The following is a 20316-nucleotide window of genomic DNA, read 5'->3' as shown; positions in this document are numbered from 1 at the left end:
GAGGTCACATGCCTGCATTGTGAGCTGGATCCCCAGTGTGGGGCTGGCAGGAGGCAGCCAATTAATGATTCTCTCTCATCATTGATGTTTCTATCTCTCACTCCCTCTCCCTTCCTCTCTGAAATCAATATATATATATTATATATATTATATATTATATATATATTATATATAATATAATACTATATATATATATATATATATATATATATACACATACATATATATATAATACTTTCTACCAAAGATATTGGAGGAGTTACTCAAGTTTCATGGAGAAGCAGGAAGCATGTAAGCACGGTCTGCTCCAAGAATGCCCTTGATGTACGCTGGGCTGGCACATGGTGCCAGGTATTGAGCCATTTCCTCAGCTCCAAACCCACTCTTTTGCACTCAGTCAGTGACACTGGCCTTGGAGTCTGCTGACTATAATTTTGCTCTGCCAGCTGCTCCCTACTAGGTGCCTTCCATAGGGGGCACTGCAGGGAGAGGGGAAAGCTGTGGGAGAAAAAAGGGACTTGTCCTCCAATTCCAGTGACTGTCATGCTGACAACATCGCTTCCGCCACCACCAGCAACTGAATCCAGTTTGTGGTTTCTCCAGCTCATTGTTCCCCCTCAGAGGCCCTGGCACCAGTGGCTGGCACTCTCTTCTCCACAATCTGGGTACCACCACCAGAGCCCCTCCTCCAAGCTGACAGACACAGCATCAGTGGTGGCCCCTCCTCAAAGGTCTGCATCCCTGCTCCACTGGGTCTCCTAGGCACTTTCTGGGGGAACTGAGTAGCACCTAGCATGTTACAGAGCACCTACATTAGAAAAGCCAGCCAACGGTGATCCCATTTAAACGGAATCTTCAGAATCCTCAGGTGCAAATAGAAAGACCTTTTGCAAATTATAAAAGGGGCCTGATACAGAGGAGAGATCATCCCATCCAGAATAGAGTGCAGAAGGCTACCAGCAAAACGTGTACCATAGAAGGAGAAGAACAATCTGGACCGATTGGACAGCTCATCACCCCTACTGTGCTCACTCTCTCGCCCTCTGTCCCCTTGCATCGAGCCATCAGAACTTGTTTTTGTATTCTGCATTTGGAAATCGTTCACACACCAGAGGGGTGAAGTTGATCACACTCTACAAATCCTTGAGATCATTTTGGATAGCCCCGAGCTAAGAAACCCCTCCATGTTTTATTATATTCTTTACAATAATAGGCTTTACAGATAAGCTTCTACCACCTGAACTTGGGGAAACCAATCCCAGACCAAAGGCTAATGAGGTTCCCCATTGAGTTTAGAAGGGATATTATTCTGTGTCCTGCTTTTCTCAGCATATCTTTTCCCCCCTTTATTTTAATTTATTTTTCCCCATCATCATTTATCTCCCCACTTAGCCCTACCCCCCACAATCACCATACTGTAGTCCGTGTCCATGAGTTCTTTCTCTCTCTTTTTTTGCTCAATTCCTCCACCCCCGCAACATCACTCGCCCTCCAAGCTGTCTGCCTACCCTCTATCTACGAGTCTGTCTCCATTTTGCTTGTTTGTTCAGTTTGTTCATTAAATTCCACATATGAGTGAAATCATATGGTGCTTGTCTTTCTCTGACTGGCTTATTTCAGTTAGCATAATGCTCTCTAGGTCCTTCCATGCCCCCTGAACATGCCCGATCTCGTCTCAGTATGTCTTTAACAGCGATTGTACTCAACACTCCTTGATTAGGAATTGGCCATACAAATAGGATGTCAAAACACTGTGAGTTAATTAATGCATGGCAGCAGGAAAACAAGCTCATCAAACCAGTCCAGGGCATCCCTCTCATTTATTCCTCAGAGAATTTAAATCAAAATCTTCCTTCAGTTTGTTCTTACCCCTTCTTCAAGGGTCACATGCTTTTAATTTTAAAAACAAAAAGCAAACATTTAATTCTAATTAAAATCAACAGATGGTAAATTCTCTAGTTATTCCAAGTTTTACTTAAGAGTTAGACCCCTGGGAAATGATGTTGCTTAGTTCATCATAGGACAGCTTTTTATCCCCAAAGAAACCACCTACAGAAAATTCACATCTGCATCTCCTGAAAACTACTGTCGAGGCTGTGACTTCTCTCCACATGCTCTACATAAAACACCGTGAGAAGCTGTCTTCCTTGAGGACCTGGTAACACGTTCACGTCTTGATAATGAGTCTTAAGAATCGAATCACGTTTCCCTTTGTTGACTTGGCTTCCTGGAAGCTCAGAGCCAAACTAAACACTCAGCCACGGCAACTATGTTCGCACACTGATGTCTTCGCTTTCTCTCTGGTCTTCATTTCCTCTACATATTATTCAATTAATATTGCATTTGACATCAAAATAGAGTAAATGCATTTCTCTCCGGTGTTAGAGGCAATCACTGACCAGCAAGTATGCTATTCACGTGCATCAGCTGGGAACTGGGTTTTCAAGTCCTTGGACAAAGAGTAAGCCGGCTCTGAGGTGCTGCTGGCAGGTGGGCAACTACGCCACCTAGAGCCTGGATCTAGGCACAGCGTGAAGGAACATCGGGAGGAAGTCAGGCTTGCCATGCTCTCTGTCCAGACAACACAGCAAACAAGCCTGCTGATCACAGCTCAGAAAATTCCCTCTGTCCCCTCTGTCCCAGTCAGAGGTCCTTTGGGCACCATTTTATGGCACCGTCTTGATACATGGAAGTGCCTCCCAGAGACTCGAACCTGCCCCTCAGGACCGGGGGAAAGGCCGTTAGAAAGTACTTGCACCTCAGGTAATGAAAAAATGGATATTATGGACTGAATTGTGTACTCCACCGAGTCATATGTTGAACGTCACTCCATTTGGAGATAGGACCATGAAAGAGGCGGTTAAGTTTAAAAGAGGTTCTTAGCGTGGCCCTAATCCAATCAGACTGGTGTCTTTAGAAGAGGAAATGTGGACAGAGAAAACACCAGGGATGCACCCCTATGGAGAAAAGACCAGCCTGGCTCCCACCAGCACAGGAAGACAGAACACGCCCTCTTTCAAGTGGAGTTGAAGCCCTAGGACTCTGGCATTCTTCCAGCCTTTCGAAGGCAGTGGTTTCTCAACCTTCCTAATGCCACGACCCTTTCATACAGTTCCTCATGTTGTGGTGACCCCCAAACCATAAAATTATTTTCGTTGCTACTTCATAACTGTGATGTTGCTACTGTTATGAATCGTAATGTAAACATCTGATATGCTATATGTGTTTTCCGATGGTCGCGACCCACAGGTTGAGAACCGCAGTAAGGTTTGCCCATTGTTCTGTACCTACTCCACTCAGGGGCTTCTGGCTGTTTCCCGACCACGCTCAGGTGGCACAAGGATCACATGCCCACCTGTGCCCCTCACGCACACGGGGGGTATAAGAAAAGCAGCGGAGACTCCCTGACTCGACCTACCTTACCAAGAAATGACATAACACTTGTTTAGGTTAATTCATTTGACAATGTCTCCCTATTGCGAGGTCAGAGGGAGCCTGCGCCTTCCTAGGGTCCCGTGAGCTGGGGGCCCAGGTGTGGCTGTTTACGCCGCAGCTGAGGACGGAACGGGTCGGGTGGCACGCTGGCTTTCCTCATCTAATTGGACAAATTAAAAACGATTAGAATCAAAACTCAACAGATACAGCAACGAACAGACGACTTCCTGCTGAACCTGCAGTACCTGGTGGTGTTCTCAGCACCGAACAGATTGTAAATGTTTCAAAATAATACAGGAACAGCTGTGTTCATTATTATAATTTTATCATAAATATGCTTAATTGTTTCAAAATAATGCCTATTGCCCCCAGCTGGGGAAAGTACAAGTTTACTACAAATCAGGCACAGTCTTAATGGAAATCAAAGACATAACGTTTTATTTATGGCTCTAAAGAGAGAAAAAATGAACAAGGAAGAAGAAACAGGAGACACTAGGAAGACTGAAGAAACCTCGGCACCATGAACGTAAATGTTGCCCCAAAACACCTTGAACTTGCACCCCGTGGCCTCCACTCCCCAACCCTGGACATCTGTTTTGCAGTTGACAATAGCTACAAGGGCCCCTTAGTACTAAATACAGTGCTATTTAATACTTATGCTAATGACTTCCCATTTTCCAGGGGAAGAAACAGATGTGGAGAGGCAAGGGACTTGTCTAAGACCACAGAGTAAAAAGAGCCAGTTGCAAACGCAGACAGTTCAGATTTAAAAATCCACCTTCTGTTCATTACAGCAATTTACCTCCGAGGCCTCCCATTGCTACCGAAGTGGAGCAAATGAAATTGGGACATAAATGTGTTAAACTTCAGCAGGCGGGCGCGTGCGTGCGCGCGCATACACACACTTATTAGAAAAAAACACGTAAAGAAGACTTTTGGAAAAGGTGAGATCCTGAGGGCACAGATGTGAGCAAAAGGGGAAGAATGGCTGAGAAGCCCGCATGGGAACATTTTATTTTGCTCCTAAGAAAGGGAGGAAGCAAGAGATGCCAGAAAACTGGGATGAAGCTGGGGAAGAAGACCCGTAGGGGGTGTAGTAGACTTTGGGCTGCACCCCAAGCTCCCCCTTCAGGACTGAAGTCTCATTCCCCAGCTGCTGGGCGTGCCCCTGGCAGACAGCCCTCAGCCTGCAGCCCCCGGGAATGGCCCTCTCACCAGGGCTCACCCCTTCCTGCGTTCCTACGGCCGGTGCTGGGGGACTCGAGGCTCTCAGGCTCAGCCCCTCAAGCCCACTTGAGACAACTCTGCAGCACCATCCCAGCTTCCGCACATCTCCTGCCCCCCGCCCCCATGTCTGGCCCCTTGCAGAAAAGTCTGCAGGAAAATCATCTCAGAGCCTGCTTTGCAGCGAGTCTACCTGCAACAGGTGGCTCATGAGCATTTTGTAAGAACAGGGAAGCCTAGTTATTAGTTTGAAGTCACTTAGATATTCATGATATGAAGCCTTTATCACCAGCTTCCAAATGTGCAAAAAACAAAAAATGTCCAGTGTACTCACAGGTGACTGAGGTAGCGGGGGTGTTAGGGGAAATGGATAAAGAAGTTGGAATTTCCAGTCTCGGCCGAGACGGTGCAGAATGGAGACAACACAGACAGAGGTGAGATAGGCACAACACCCAGGGTGTGCAGAGGTCTTGGGAAGGGCTGTCAACTGCAATAGGACATGGACTCAGCACTTGAGCCCAAGTACCTGGACCTGGAGGGCAGAGCCACGCTGGCTGACCTGGGGGAAGCTGGGGCTGAGCCTCACCTTCACAGAAAGGGGTCAGATCACCCCGGGCCAGGGAAGCAGGGACCCCAGCTGAGCCGCGCACAGACCTCTCCTTCCCGTTGGAAGAGACAGGCTCCTCCTCTGAACTTCTGGGCACTGGCTCCACTCGGCGGCACGTGTCACTCATCCTCATCTTGCGAATCACACGTCAGGGGTCCGATCTCCCTACCTAGGGTGTAAGGTGTCTCCCTTGGTACGCGCCTCACAACACTTACCGGCCCGCACCTAACAGACTCGCAAGAAAAGCACAGTGAATTGATTGCAGACCTGAGATAGTCGAGCAAGAAATCCAACTGGCTTGTGGAAGGGCCCTTAAATGTTACATGTACAGTTAGAACCGCTGCTCTGGGGCAGGAGCCCTCGCTGGCTGGTCGCCAAGCCTTTCTTACGTACAAGCCTCTGTTGTTGTTTTGAAATTGAAATGCTGGTTTCAATCAGCGGTTCCCTCAGAAGTGCTGCCTGACGCTGACCTTGTGTTAGAGAAATGGGATGTCGGAGGCATAACTAGCACCTTTGCAATGAGATTTAGAAAGTGGAGGAGAAAAGAACCAGCACTTCATCTGTGTCTCCTCTGAAGGGTTATTTCAATCAGCGGGCAGAATGAGCTTTATTCACACAGCACTTGGAAATCCTGAAATAGCAAGTCATTTGTATTGAATATATATATTTGACAAAGGAGAAGCCTGGCTCAGAGAATGAGGTGCTGTCGAAATTCAGATAGCAAATACCCAGCAACTGAGAAAAGCATATAAAAAGGCATAACATTTGAGAGCAGCAGACCCAGCCTGGATGCTGGCGGTGGCCTTGGGTGTTTTACTTAGTTAGCCTTTTTGTGTCATGAACTTCGCACCTTTCACGTGGGCTGGCACGTACTTTTGACTACAAGTGAGAACAAGTAGATTCCAGAGCATGAAGTCAGGGCCCTGGAAGGGCAGGCTTTGGTGCCTTGCAGCTCCCACTGTCGCCATCCCACCTTGACAGTGGTTACCAGCGCTGTCAGAATCAACCAGACTTCTCTGGTTTGGCTCAGTGGATAGAGCGTCGGCCTGCGGACTGAAGGGTCCCAGGTTCAATTCTGGTCAAGGGCAATGCCCAGGTTGTGGGCTTGATCCCCAGTAGGGGGCATGCAGGAGGCAGCTGATCAACGATTCTCTCTCATCATTGATGTTTCTATCTCTCTCTCCCTTTCTCTTCCTCTCTGAAATCAATTAAAAATATATATTTTTTAAAAAACAGACTTCTCATTGAAACAGCCTTGCCTCTTACTAGCTGTGTGGCGGAGGCAAAGTTCCTTCACCTCCTGAAATACAGCCTCTTTCCTCATGAAATGGAGAACCTTGCGCACCTCATGGGTACGTTGAGAGGGGTCTGGTTTAGCGCGCCCCTTGGTACAGAGGATGGGTGCACTGAGAGCACGCTTCCCTCCCCACAAACATTGCTATGGGTTTCGTCCAGTTCAGAACCTGAGCTGATACTATCATGAAACTCATGCCGTTCCACCTTGGAAACATTTCCAGCTCAACACTCCAGTCACTTTTATAATGATTGCTACTATGCCATGAGCTATATGTCGGGTTAATGAGAAGGACGATCAAGGTCATAGGTTTCTCATCTTCAGTTGGACCTTCCTCAGACCAGGTTTTCCTATAATTCAGCGGTTCTCAACCTGTGGGTTGCGACCCCTTTGGGGGTCGAACGACCCTTTCACAGGGGTCGCCTAAGACCATCGGAAAACACATATATAATTACATATTGTTTTTGTGATTAATCACTATGCTTTGATTGTGTTCAATTTGTAACAATGAAAATACATTATGATTCATAACAGTAGCAAAATTACAGTTATGAAGTAGCAACGAAAATAATTTTATGGTTGGGGGTCACCACAGCATGAGGAACTGTATGAAAGGGTTGCGGCATTAGGAAGGTTGAGAACCACTGCTATAATTGAAAGTGGAAGAAAAAACTGCAGGAGCTTGTGAGCCATCGAGCTGAGGCTGAACCAACCACTACATTTCACCTCAGTGTGACGCCGAGAGCCTCCTGGTGCCTCCCGCAGCCTCTAAATAGTTGACTTCTGCCCACACCACAGCACTCGGCCAGGGCTGTGCCCTGACCTTGGCAAGACCTTTCCAAACAGCTGACGTGGGAGGTCAACAAGGAAAGTGCCAGCAGCCCACAGCCCTGCAGCACTTAGGAAGCCTCTGGCCATGATGGGTCTTTAGGACCCACACAAATACAGGGGCCAGTTTTGAGCCACGGGAGGGGCATGCAGCCCACTAGACACGCCCGAGCACCAGCCAGCCCCATGCGAACCGCCTCGTTCTCATCCCCCTCGATAAAGACTATATGTCAAATGCCTACTCGCAGGAGCAGCAACGCCCCTGGGCGTGATGCTGCACGTCACCACACGTCTGGTCTCCAGGCGTTAATCATCTAACTGATGACACCAAATCAGCGGCCCTGCAAGGGTGACTCCCCCCCCTACATGTTGGATATTTAATGCACCATAAACCCCTTCCCCTCATTAAGATATTCACACGAAAGTCACTGGCTAGATGGAAAAAGAAAGGATCACTTTGTATTAACCTGTGCAAATAACATCATTTGACTGCCAATGAGCAATGTTTCTGGTAAACTGTGTTGGAAATCTCAGCTGAAACCTGAGGCCAAAAGTGGCTTCTTCCCTCCCACAGAAAACCTAGGCTTTGGTTCATTTTGTCTACTTGACTCTCGAGTGTGTTTGCTGAGAGAGATGCAAATACGGCTTCCTAAATTAAAAAATATATGCATACCAAAGCAAGTAAAATGACCCCACAGAGTAAGACTACATTTATAGAGGAGGTAGATAGATAGATAGATAGAGAGACAGACAGACAGACAGACAGAGATCATATAAAACATAAAATGCAATACTCTGTAGGAAACTGAAGAAACTCTCACATTGCTGGTGGGAATGCAAATGGCATTTGGAAACACCTATATGCATAAATGTTCCCTATATGCATTTATCCCTCAATCAAGCAATCCCACACCTAGAAATGTATTTCAAAGATAAACTGGCAATAAAAAAAGAGCTGGATACTATTCATTATAATACTATTCTAATAGCTAAAGACTAGAAAAGCCCATATGTCCACCTAGGGAACAGGCTGAATAAACAATGGTACATCCACACAAAGAGCTTGGAAGCTATAAAAGATGAATGGAGTATATCGCTAGATATTACTAAGTCATCTTTAGGATATGTTGCTAAGTGAAGCTGACAAAAGTTTATATGATATGCTACCAATTTCTTAAGAAGTGAGAGGGAAGGTACATTTATTTGTGTGTGTGTGTGTGTGTGTGTGTATTTGAAATGTATTTTAAAAATGAAAGGATGAGCCATAAAATTTAAAAATAATATTCCTTTTTGGGCAAGGTAGAGAATAGGGTAAAGGATCCAGACAGAAGCTGGTCCTCTTTAAAAGGTCTTTTTACAGATTTAACTTTGGGCTCATGGCAGCACTCTACATAATTAAGAAACAAATGTAATAAAACAAAAGTGGCTGTTAACATTTTAAAACAAATAAGCCTCAGTATGCCCATACGGATAGTAATGACTCAGCAAGTATAGATCAGGGCAGGCTTGTGAGGAAATTACTGAGGGGGAGGAAAATCCATGTGCACAGGCTGGAGAGACCAGCCCCTGGAGCTCACCGAGCACAGAAATAGTGCCTTTTCAGCCACGTGATTAACATTTACTATTAGATCTGATAATTCACTGGCCATGGGGCAGAATACACGGAAGGGTTCTGCCTCAATAGGGGGCAGCTGTCAGTCATAGTTTAATTGCTGCCCGTATCACACAAAACAAAGCTAAAAGTAAGACCCAAAAGTATCAAACTGTTTTCAAGTAACTGAACTGAATCCTAAAACAAAGCTTAAGACTATTTCTTGCAATACAGAAATACCCAGCACCCAACAAGGTAAAATTCACAGTGTTTGACATTCAATCAAAGAGTACCAGGCATACCAAGAAGTAGGAAAATATGACCTATCATAAGGAGAAAAAGAAACTGAAGCCAAGCCAGAAATGGCACAGATGTTAGAACCAGCAGATAAGGACACTGAAATTATTATAGCTGAAGGAAAGACTGAACATGTTAAGCAGAAACTTGGGAGATATAAGAAAGACTCAAACTTCTAGAGAGGAAAACTACAATATCTGAGATAAAAATATTCTGGATGGGATTAACAGCAAATTAGATATCGCAGAAGAAAAGATTAGTTTAAATGAAGACATAGTAATAGAAATTATCCAAAATAAACAAACAGGGGTAGGCCTAAGAAATAACCAGGGCATCAATGAGCTGTGAGACAACTTCAAGAAGCCCGAGATCTGTGTGACCCTAGTTCCCACAGGGAAGACACACATCTATGCTGTCAAATATTGTGTGTTTTCTGTGCCTCCTGCACGAGTTGGCAATGCAGGGGTGATTCAGAGTTGTGGCCCCACAAAGGGATTGCATCCCTCATCATTAAGAGCATTTCTTAGGGCCCAGGTGTTTTCCAGGGCATCAACTTCCAACTGGAGAAACGGGCCCAGCAGCTCCCCGGACCCTCAGGCCTTCTCCATGGCCTCCCATTCTCAGGCTGTGGCTTAGTGAGCAGATCCCTTCCCTAGAACCTGTCCCACTGAGCAAAACGGTGGAGGCCACTCCTGCCCCTTGTTCCCAGGCACTAAGGACCCTGGTCGACTGAGTAACCCTGACGAGCCCCTGAAAGGGAGTTGGAAGTCCAGCCTCAGAATTCCCTAGGTAGGGAGTTGCTCTCATAGCTTCGTGGGTCCAGAGGCCTTTGGAACAACTGCTTGTGAAGTGTCTGGCCTCCTTGTGACCATTATCCTCATGTGGGAATACAGGAGTTCGGCTTTGCAAGGCTCTAACACGACTATTCATAGATCCATATCCACAACTACTGTCCAGTTTCAATGCGGCCTGTGATGCGTGATATTCTGGAAAAGGCAACACTAGTGGGACAGGAAAGAGATCAACGGACCACCAGGGCAGGTGTGACAGGAGAGATGAACTATGAAGGGGGAGCTCGAGGGAATGTTTGGAGATGAGAAAACTGTTCTATAATCTTGATTGTGGTGGTGGTTATGTGACTATATGCATTTATCAAAAATGATATACTAAAAGGGTGAATTTTATATGTAAGAGTGATGTATTTGTCAAAATTCATAGAACTATATACTAAAAAGAGTGAGTTTTACTAGATATAAATTATATCCTCCTTAATAAAATAAATGGAAAACAAGTGAGTTAAAAAGCCCCAAAAATTAAGGCCTCAAAAACATAAGTATATGTTTATATGATATTTGGCTTTTATTCAGGTTGACTTAAATGTTTCTGATCAATGTTACTGCAATCAATTTATTTGTTTTTAAAAAAGATTGACTCCAACTCACACTCTGGTAACAAACTCCTTCCAGGGTCAAAGTCCTCTTTCGTCAGAGCTTCTCAAACTTGAATGTGTTCATGAATCTTCAGAAAGTTTATTAAACTACACATTCTGATTTGGGAGAGGTGGGGCCAGGGAGTCTGCTTTTCTCACAAGCTTCCAGGTTGTATCAATGTTGCTGGTCTGTGGACCACACTTCAAGCAGCAAGGCCACGGACATGAGAGAGATCACTGATATATAAGACAGAATTATTCTTTCAGATTGAACAAGCCCTTATGACACGATATGTTGAGTTGGCCGGTGCAAATGAAAGGACTGGTCCCTTGGCAACAGTGTGTCACTATCCTCAGAGCTGAAAGCTGAGCAGCTGTCATTCCATAGTTCACCTCTTTGGCTTCCAGTGAAAGCCTGGAGCCAGGCTTGTAATCAACTCCAGCTCAAGGGGGTAAACAAAGATCTTTACAACAGAAAACTCTGCCCTGAAGGTAGAGACTTTGACTCCCATAAAAACACAGAGGATCATCCATCTACTATCATCCATCCATCATTCCATCCACCATCATCCATCCACCATTCCTTCCATCCATCCATCCATCCATCCATCATTCCATCCATCATTCCATCCAACCATCCATCCATCCACGAATAGCAACTTCTCTTCAAATGTACATGGCAATTACTCCGCCAGAAAGGAAGTCAATGCTGATTCCTTGTGATTTTACTGACATTCCAAGGAATTTGCATGGCGCCACCTAACCACTGCAGGGGGCTGTCTGTGCGCCAGCGGGGGAGTGAGTCTGTGAAGTGGTTTCCCAGCAGGAATAAGAAGGGGCCAGGACAGGAAGCCAAGTGTTGAAGGATGGGAAATGCTGGCTTTTATATTCAACAACTTTATGAAATTTTCCCAGAGAATTGGCACTTCTTTTTGCATACTGAAAACAAGATGCTATGTAAACGTTTCCACAGACAGCTTCTTCCGCCCACAGATGCCTCCGGGTTTAACACATCACCTAACAGACTCATGCATGCCAACACCTTTAGATACATGGCTTGGGGGCTTTTTCCAAGAGGAAGCAACCACGTGTGTACTGAGAGTCTATTATAAGTTATCATTTATCGAGCACTTACTAGGTGCCATGAGCTACCCTAGTGCATTGCATACATTCATGACTTCAACTAACCCTCACAACAACCCCATGAGGTGGGAACTATTATTAGCCCCACTTTACAGCAGAGAACTCTTAGGAAAATGAGGCTGGATAACTTGTCCAGAGGTGTAAATCCCAGCAGTCACTGTCCCCCACCCACACCTCCCTCCTGACCACTGTGCTGGGGTCTACGCTATGCCAGACACACACATATTAATGGCACTGAGCCCCAGGTCTCCCCGCTGGGAGAACTTGAAGAACGTGGCAGCACCTTCACATACATCGCTCCCAACTTCCTCACAGAGCTTCGTTCTCTCACAGGAGATGATGAAGCCACAGGGGCATCAGTGTCTGAGCTGGAAGGGTTGTTATTACCTAGATCCCAACTTTCTTATGTAAAATGGCTGTGGAGGGAGCAGGTTTGGTAAGGAAATCAGGGGTTCCGTTTAAAAGGCCTCGTGGACATCCTAGGGCAGATGTCCAAGAGCAGGTGAAAATTCTCTTCTGGTTCTGGCATGGACTGGAGCTTTGTGTCGTGGACTGTAAGGGGATGACAGGTGATTCTGCCAGAGGAACAATGCCATCCACAGGGGAGCAGCCCAAACTGCACCCATCCACATGGAAACAAGAGCCGGGTAATAGTTGGTCAAAGTCAGTCAGACAAGAAGGAGAAAACAGCATGCCAGGAATAAAATCCCTGGATGCATCTTGGTCAATTGCTTTGGCAAAGCCACTTTCATGTTAATTATTTAAAGCATTTCATAACATGCCAGGAAATAGGATGTTGCACACTTTGCAAAAATAATATTCTTAGATAAAAAAAATCTGACAATATTTTTATTATTAAATTTTAAGGGTGAAATAAAAGTCACTTCTCTTTGAAGGTTACCAACTGAAAAATTAGCAAAGCCTTCTCCATAAACTTCTAGCAAGGAGCAGTGGAAGCAGGTAGAGGTGGGAGAGTTTGGTCCAAACTCCCTCACTTCCAATTCCTGGGAACTGCTTGTTGCCATGGTAGCTATGCTAGTACATGACCACTCAGGTATAGGAAGAACTTGAAGACAATAAGCATCTCACTACATTACCAGCTTTAGGTTTGAAAATAACTTTCGGCACTTTTCTCTCTCTCTCTCTCTCTCTCTCTCTCTCTCTCTTTTTTTTCTTCAAACTTTAGCTTAGATGATGTTGCACTATACTGCAATATAAATGCAAATCGACTGAAAAATAACTTTTGCCAAAATTCCTTCACTATTCAACCAGCACCAATATGGGAAGTAGATTTTAGAGAGATGTGTCTCAATTGGAACATCTGTAGGAGGGGTCTGCAGACAACACAGCCCACAGGACAAACCTGGACGGCCAGCTATTTTTGTACATCTTGTGAGCTAGGAATTGTTTTCCTATTTTTATTTATTTATTTAACTTATTTTAAAAATTGTATTAAATTTATTGGGGTGACATTGGTTAATAAAATTATATAGGTTTCAGGTGTACGATTCTATAATACATCATCCGTATATTGCATTGTGTGTTCACCACCCACAGTCAACTCTCCTTCCGTCACCACATATTATTTTTAAATGGTGGGGAAAAAATCAAAAGAAGAATATTTTGTGATACTTGAAACTTATATGAAATTCAAAATTCTTTCTGAAAATCATGTTTTATTGAAGCACAGCCAGACTTATTTATTCGCATATTGTCTATGGCTGCTCTTGTGTTACACAGCAGTCGAGTAGTTGTGACTAAAACCATACTGTCCACAGAGCAGAAAATACTGACAGTCCAGCCCTGTACAGAGAGGACTCGCCAACCCCTGATCTAGACACTGAGCTGTATGTGCAGGGGAAGTTAGACTAGGAGAAGGGGTGGCGCTTCTTTGCCAAGAAGTCTCTAACAGATGCTGTCTTCGTTTTTTGGGGCTGATATCACCACACACCACACTGGGTAGCTCATAAACAACAGAAATTTACAACTCACATGACTGGAGCCTGGGAAGTCCAAGATTAGGCCCAGTGTGGCCACCCTCGTCCTGGCTCATAGCTGCTGCCTTCCCTCTGTGTCCTCCGTGGTGGAAGGGGGGCTCGGGCACTCTGTGGGGCCTCTTTTATAACACTAATCCCATGCTTGAGGGCTCCGCCCTCACAGGTTAAGCACCTCCCAAAGGCCCCACTTACCAATAGGGGTTAGGATGACAACATCTGGATTTTGGGGGGACACATTCAAACCATAGCAGGTGCCTTCAGTACAGATTCAGGCCTTTCAACCGAACTTGTGCAACTGTATTCACTGTTGCATCTCGGAAAACACAGCTGCTAGAAAAGCATGGCATGGTGGGGTCACACTGTTTGTCAAGAGGTTCTAACACTGCCCTGTCCCAGGGCTCAGGCAGCACCCTACTTACTCCCTCATGCGTTGCATCTCGGTCCCGGCCGTCGCGCTGCTGAAAATTGTTGGTCCGGGGGACACGTCTGGAACGGCGCCGGTGGCTGTCCTTGTGTCTGAAAATCAATGCACAGCCCTTACTGACTTCATCAGCACCCAGCATCCTCAAGGCAACATTCAAGGGCAACAGAAAGCAGAGGCTAATCCACCTTTGCCAAAGGTCATGCCACACTAATTGGAGAGGAAGTCAGTGATGCCATGCACATTAAGGAGGTTTATTCCAAATGACAAGATTATTTACACTCTTAATGTGCATGAGGAATTCCAGGACCACGCTGCTCTCAAGAAGGATTATTTAAACAGAACACGACTGTTTAGAACAGGGGTCCTCAAACTACGGCCCGCGGGCCACATGCAAATACAAATATTGTATTTGTTCCCATTTTGTTTTTTTACTTCAAAATAAGATATGTGCAGTGTGCATAGGAATTTGTTCATAGTTTTTTTTTTTTTTAAACTATAGTCCGGCCCTCCAACGGTCTGAGGGACAGTGAACTGGCCCCCTGTTTAAAAAGTGTCAGGACCCCTGGTTTAGAAGATGGGCTTTTCAGACTGGAAAACGCAGGGAGAAACGCAGGGATGGAAAAGCAGTTGTGCTCGGGGAGCCTCAGGCCAGCTTCCTTCAGAAGGTGTGGCTGTTGGCTTCTGACGCCTGAGGAATTTCCTCTGACAAACTTCATTTTCCCTTGAACTGAATTCTACACCTGAGCATTAGCTCTTCGCAGTGGAAAGCAAGATGCTGACTGGGTCATCTGCAGCCTTGAACTTCAGCAGAACGGAGCAGAAGGCCCAGGCTGGGTTTGGGAGGGAGAGCTGTCAGTGAAGGCTGCGGTGTTACCACGTCTGCGGAGCAAGCCCCAGCTTTGACAGAGATGCCCTGGAGGCTCGTACAGAAAGGGGTGGAAGCGAAGGGAAAGAAACTGTCACCAACTGAAACAACACTACTTTCCACGGAGAAGCTGGAGCCGGCCCCTGAGCCCAGGCTCAGGGTAACACAGAGCTGACTTTGTGTCTGGGCCCTCCCTGGGGCTGGGGGCAGAGGCCTCCCTCTGTGTTCCTTAGATCTCCCACAAGGCGCCTCAGACCCCCATTAGGAAGTAACTTTGAACACCCTAATCTTCATTTATACATGATATCCATGTAGTTTCTATATCAGAGAACGGACCCAACTTCTGAAGGTCCTGCTCTTTTCCCAACAGACCACACAAGGAAGTGTGAGAGCTAAAACCCATTTTACATATTAGTAACGCTATCATCTACCTACCTACTACCTACCTATCTGATGCTATGCAATAAAATAAAGTATACTGCAATGTAATGCAATATCATTATCGGATGTAACTTCCTTCAAGAAGTCCTCCTTGATTCCCCGAGGTTGGGGTAGTTGGTCCTCCCTTGTACTTGCATAGCACCAATAACAGTACTGTTCACCCTGCAATGATACAATTACTATTGATTTTTCTCTCTCTCCCACCAGACGCTAAGTTCCATGAAGGCAGGAACCAGTTCTATCTCATTCACTGCTGTAATAAGTGGCCAGGGCATACCCACACTCTCTCTAACCAAGGGACAACTCTACATGCTGTTCATTTTTAAAATTTATGCTTAAATTTATAAGTTTATTAACACATTATACATTTAATTATAAATTATTAGCTTTATATATTTAATATAAATTTAATTTATATATAAAAAACCCTAATATGCAAATAGACTGAATGGCGGAACAACTGAACAACCAAACAACTGGTTGCTATGACGTATGCTGACCACAAGGGGTGTATGTGGAACATGGTGGGTGTCAGCAGCAGGTAGCAAAGCACGGAACATGGTGGGTGTTGGCCGCGGTGAGATGGTGGAGCAGGTGAGCAGGGGTGCCAGACCAAGGCAGGGTGCTAGCCACTGTCATGGAGGCAAGACTCTGGTGGTTACTGAAAATTCTTTGCTCCCATGCGCCGTGGTCCTGCCTGGTGCTTGCACCTGCTGCCAGCACTGGCCCCGCTTGCACCCACTGCCGGCACCGGCAGCGGGTACGAGCGGTGGCTGTGGGCCCCAATCGCCCCTCTGGGCTTCTCCACCTCCCCCTGCTCTTGAGGGGCAGATCAGGGCAGGCAGCCGCCACTTGTACCCACTGCTGGTGTGGCACCAATCGCTCCGCGCCATCAGCGGGTGCAAGCGGGGCCAGCGCTGTCAGCGCGTGGGAACAGGGGCGGCAGGAACGGGGCTGCCAGCAGACCGGGGACCAGGGGCTTCAGTGGGAAGGGCCAAGCAGGGTTGCAGAGGATGGGCCGAGACCCGCCCCTGTGCCCATCACGACCTCACGGCCCACAGTTCCTTTCAAGGTGCATGAATTTGTGCACTGGGCTCCTAGTTTATACATATATTTCTTAGATTTTAAAAAATGTAATCAGTCAAATGCAGATTCCAATATTTGCACATACATTCTTCTTTTGTATACCCTCCTGGGATCATGCATCCCACTTTGAACTTCTTGCTTTCATAGATATTGAGATGAATATTTTCCCCCACCCCCAGCTCATTGTCAGAATCTCTGACCTGTCCTCTATCTAGATCAGGGGTGGGCAAACTTTTTGACTCAAGGGCCACAATGGGTTCTTAAACTGGACCGGAGGGCCGGAACAAAAGCATGGATGGAGTGTTTGTGTGAACTAATATAAATTCAAAGTAAACATCATTACATAAAAAGGTACTGTCTTTTTTTTTTTTTTTTTTAGTTTTATTCATTTCAAACGGGCCGGATCCGGCCCTCGGGCCATAGTTTGCCCACGGCTGATCTAGATCCTTAGATGTGTAATTACTGGATCAACAGGTATAAACTTTGCAGAGGGCACATTACAGCTATTTACATAAATAACCTGCCCTTCCTGGTATATCACTAGTTATGCCCTCACTTTAAGACAGCAGTACCATGACTGGTTTCTTTCACTCCTAGCAATGACCCCTTCACACCTTGAGAGGCAGACAGGATCTCTATCTGGATAATCGCCTGGAGTACTACTGAGTACATGTACATTAGATACAATGCTAGGGCCTGGGCTGATGTGGCTCAGTTGGTTGAGAGTCCACCCATGCACCAAAAGTCACTGGTTTGATTCCTGGTCAAGACACACGCCCAGGTTACAGGTTTGGTGCCAGGTCAGGTTGTATCCAGGAGGCAACTGATCGATGTTTCTCTCTCACATCGATGTTTCTCTATGCCTGTCTCTGTCTCTGTATCTCTCTCTCCCTTTCTCTCTCTCTAAAAAAAACAATAAAAACATTTATTTTGTTTAAAAAGATACAATGTTAGGTATGGGGAATATACAGACGTAAAGTGAGGGTCTGTGGGAAAAGCACTAGCTTTAAAGTTAGGGAACCACAGTTATTGTTTTACTTCCAACTCTCACCAGCTACATGGCCCTCGGGTCACTTCCCTGGGCCTCAGTTTTATATTTAAATGGTTTCATTAGACTGAAGACCCTCTCTCAATTAAAACATACTATAATCTGGCCTAAACAGATCCCTGGACTTCCAGGGGGATACAATTTACTTGGGAGGCAACACTTACACTGACAAATATAAAGAGCCATCAAATATAAAGGGACCAAATGTTAAGAGGCAAATGGCTGGGACCAGCAAGAAATGGTACAGGCATCATAGGACATCAGGCAAAATCATCCTGCACTCTCTTCCCCCGACCTGTGAATTATAGGGTGAGGAGGATTATTATACTTGATACTACCCTATGAGGATGTTTTGACAATGAGATGAAAACAAAATGATAGGAAAAGACATTAAGCAACTAGAAATTGTGTTTCTTAAGAACACAGAGCACAGCTCATAACAGTAACACTGTCAGGATCCCTCCTACTCCTATGGTTTCTCACAGCAGAGCTATCTTCCCTGAAGGAGTAACAGCTTGATGATTCTGACATTTCACTAGCAGAGAGAGGTTCTCTCATTTCCTCCAAAATTTCCCTCTATTCATTTCAGCTGCTGAACAAATGACCTTGATGGTAAACACCCGTGTTGCCCTGCCTGCTAAGCAAGCATCCTAGCATGTGGTACGAAAGCGCTGAGGCAGGGCCTGCAGGGGATTCTGGCAAACACGACCTCACTGAAGCACCTGGGACACTGCTTACTCAGAGATCCTTGCAGACACTGCCCTCGGTGCACAGCACAAACGATGCTTCCCACCTAATCTCCTTTTAACCCTCTAACTCTCCATTACCTAAGGAATACTCAGGAAATAACTATGATTTGAAGACACCCCTCTTTGCCCATATCACTGCAAAGGCATGTTCTCATGGCCCATATGCTCCTACTCTTTAGAGTAGCTCATGATCAAAGATTGGCAGAGAGGTTGGCAAACTTTTCCTGTAAAGGGCCGAGTAATAAATATTTTAGGTCTTACAGGCCAAACAATCTCTATTGCAACCACTCAGCTCTGCCGTTACAGCATGAAAACAGCCATAGACAATAGACAAGTGAACGATTTCAAGTAAGATTTTATTTACAAAAACAGGTAGTGAGCCGATTCGGCCTGTGGACTGTGGTTTGCCCAACCTGACCTGCATGATGGAGAATCATCATGATTCTGAGCTGGAGGTGACCAGAGACCGTTAAGTCAAATGCCGTCATCTCATGGACGGGAAGTGAGGCCAAGAGAAGCTGTGTGACTGCCCAAGGTCAAAGGAGAGAGGGAACACTCCAGAAGCTTCCAGGAGGAAGGGAGCTGGGCACATGAAGAGGAGTGTGATTTTCCTTAGAGGTCTGGAGTTTGAGTCTCTGATGTTTGGTAAGTCACCAAACTCCTAGGATGCACTTTCTTTGCCTGTACAAAAAAATAATTTTGGGGGACTCTCTCTAGTGAAGCTTAAATGCAATGATCTCTATAAAGGTGTTTTGTTTCCAGAGACATAGAAACATGGAACAGACTGTGGAAGGTCAGAGGGAAGGTAGGGGAGGGTGGGTGGGTGGGAGGTAATCAACTAAAGACCTTGTATTGTATGCATATATGCATGGCCCATGGACACAGACAATAGGGTGGTGAAGGCCTGGGAGGGGGGTGGGGCTGGGCTGGAGGAGGTCCATGGGGGGTGAAAGGGGCATATGTAATACTTTCAACAATAAAGAATTTTTTTAAAAGGTGCTTTGTTGTTGGTGAAGGAGCAAGGTAAATTGCCTCTGTCACCCACGTGGCACCCCCCACCCAGTGCTTCGCACAAGGCAGTTTTTCAATAAATAAGCGGCGCCCCATTGCCTCCACCAAAATGAAATTAAAATAAAACTGGGTCAGCTCAGAAAAACAAACTTGCTACTCGTAGGGGAGATAATAAATACCAGGAGATAGGAAATCTATACAGTTTCTATTTTTACTGCATGGTTATTTCATGCAACAAATATTCAACCAAATTGTGTGGAAGATTAAAAACAACAGGAGTTCATGGGCTTGAAAATGCTCATTTCCTTTTGGATATATCAGACAAAGCCTCTAAGAACAGCACCTATCAGTAGAGAGAAATAAAAAATAAAAGAGAGGGAGTGTCTTGTTTATTTGTTTTTTTAACAAGCAATCAAATGTGTATACAGGTTAAGAAGAGGTTTGTAAAAGCCAGATCCTAACTCTTTGGGGTGTGGTTACCCCATGGAGACAGAAGCCAGTGTTTGGGGAGTTTTATTGTAGAGTTCCAACGTGGAGATTCTTAGCTTTAGAAACAAAATCTGCTTTTATGTAATGGCAGGTTGGGCGGGCTTCAAGACTGACTAAATTACTTAAGTGCATCAACACTTCCCTCTTCTTTTAGTACAGTGGTCGGCAAACGGCGGCTCAGCAAACCGCGGCTCGCGAGCCACATGCGGCTCTTTGGCCCCTTGAGTGTGGATCTTCCACAAAATACCGACTTCTGCGCATGGGCCACGAAGTTTCAATCGCACTGTACGTGCGCGGCCGCACGTGGTATTTTGTGGAAGAGCCACACTCAAGGGGCCAAATAGCTGCATGTGGCTCG

The 20316-nt window shown here is 45.6% G+C and overlaps 1 protein-coding gene across 4 annotated transcripts in view; it reads right to left on the bottom strand.

Annotated features, from left to right (window-relative positions):
- NEK11 (NIMA related kinase 11) overlaps nucleotides 1-20316 on the bottom strand; it is a 150973-nt gene that overhangs the window by 18056 nt on the left and 112601 nt on the right. For 2 of the 4 annotated variants that reach the window (XM_070433390.1, XM_070433391.1), the window contains one exon: nucleotides 14265-14361. The exons of 1 other annotated variant lie outside the window; for it this stretch is intronic. In XM_070433390.1, the coding sequence (XP_070289491.1) occupies nucleotides 14265-14361 (97 nt within the window). Of the gene's footprint in view, nucleotides 1-10894; nucleotides 10943-14264; nucleotides 14362-20316 lie in introns of those variants that run through there. One more of the 4 variants, XM_070433392.1, reaches the window with a different exon arrangement.

The sequence above is a fragment of the Myotis yumanensis genome, unplaced genomic scaffold, assembly GCF_028538775.1.
Source record: "Myotis yumanensis isolate MYYU_CA2020_CCGP unplaced genomic scaffold, mMyoYum1.0.hap1 SCAF_14, whole genome shotgun sequence".
Taxonomy (NCBI): Eukaryota; Metazoa; Chordata; class Mammalia; order Chiroptera; family Vespertilionidae; genus Myotis; species Myotis yumanensis.
Note: the sequence above shows the minus strand (reverse complement) of the source record. Positions and strands in the feature narration are given on the sequence as shown.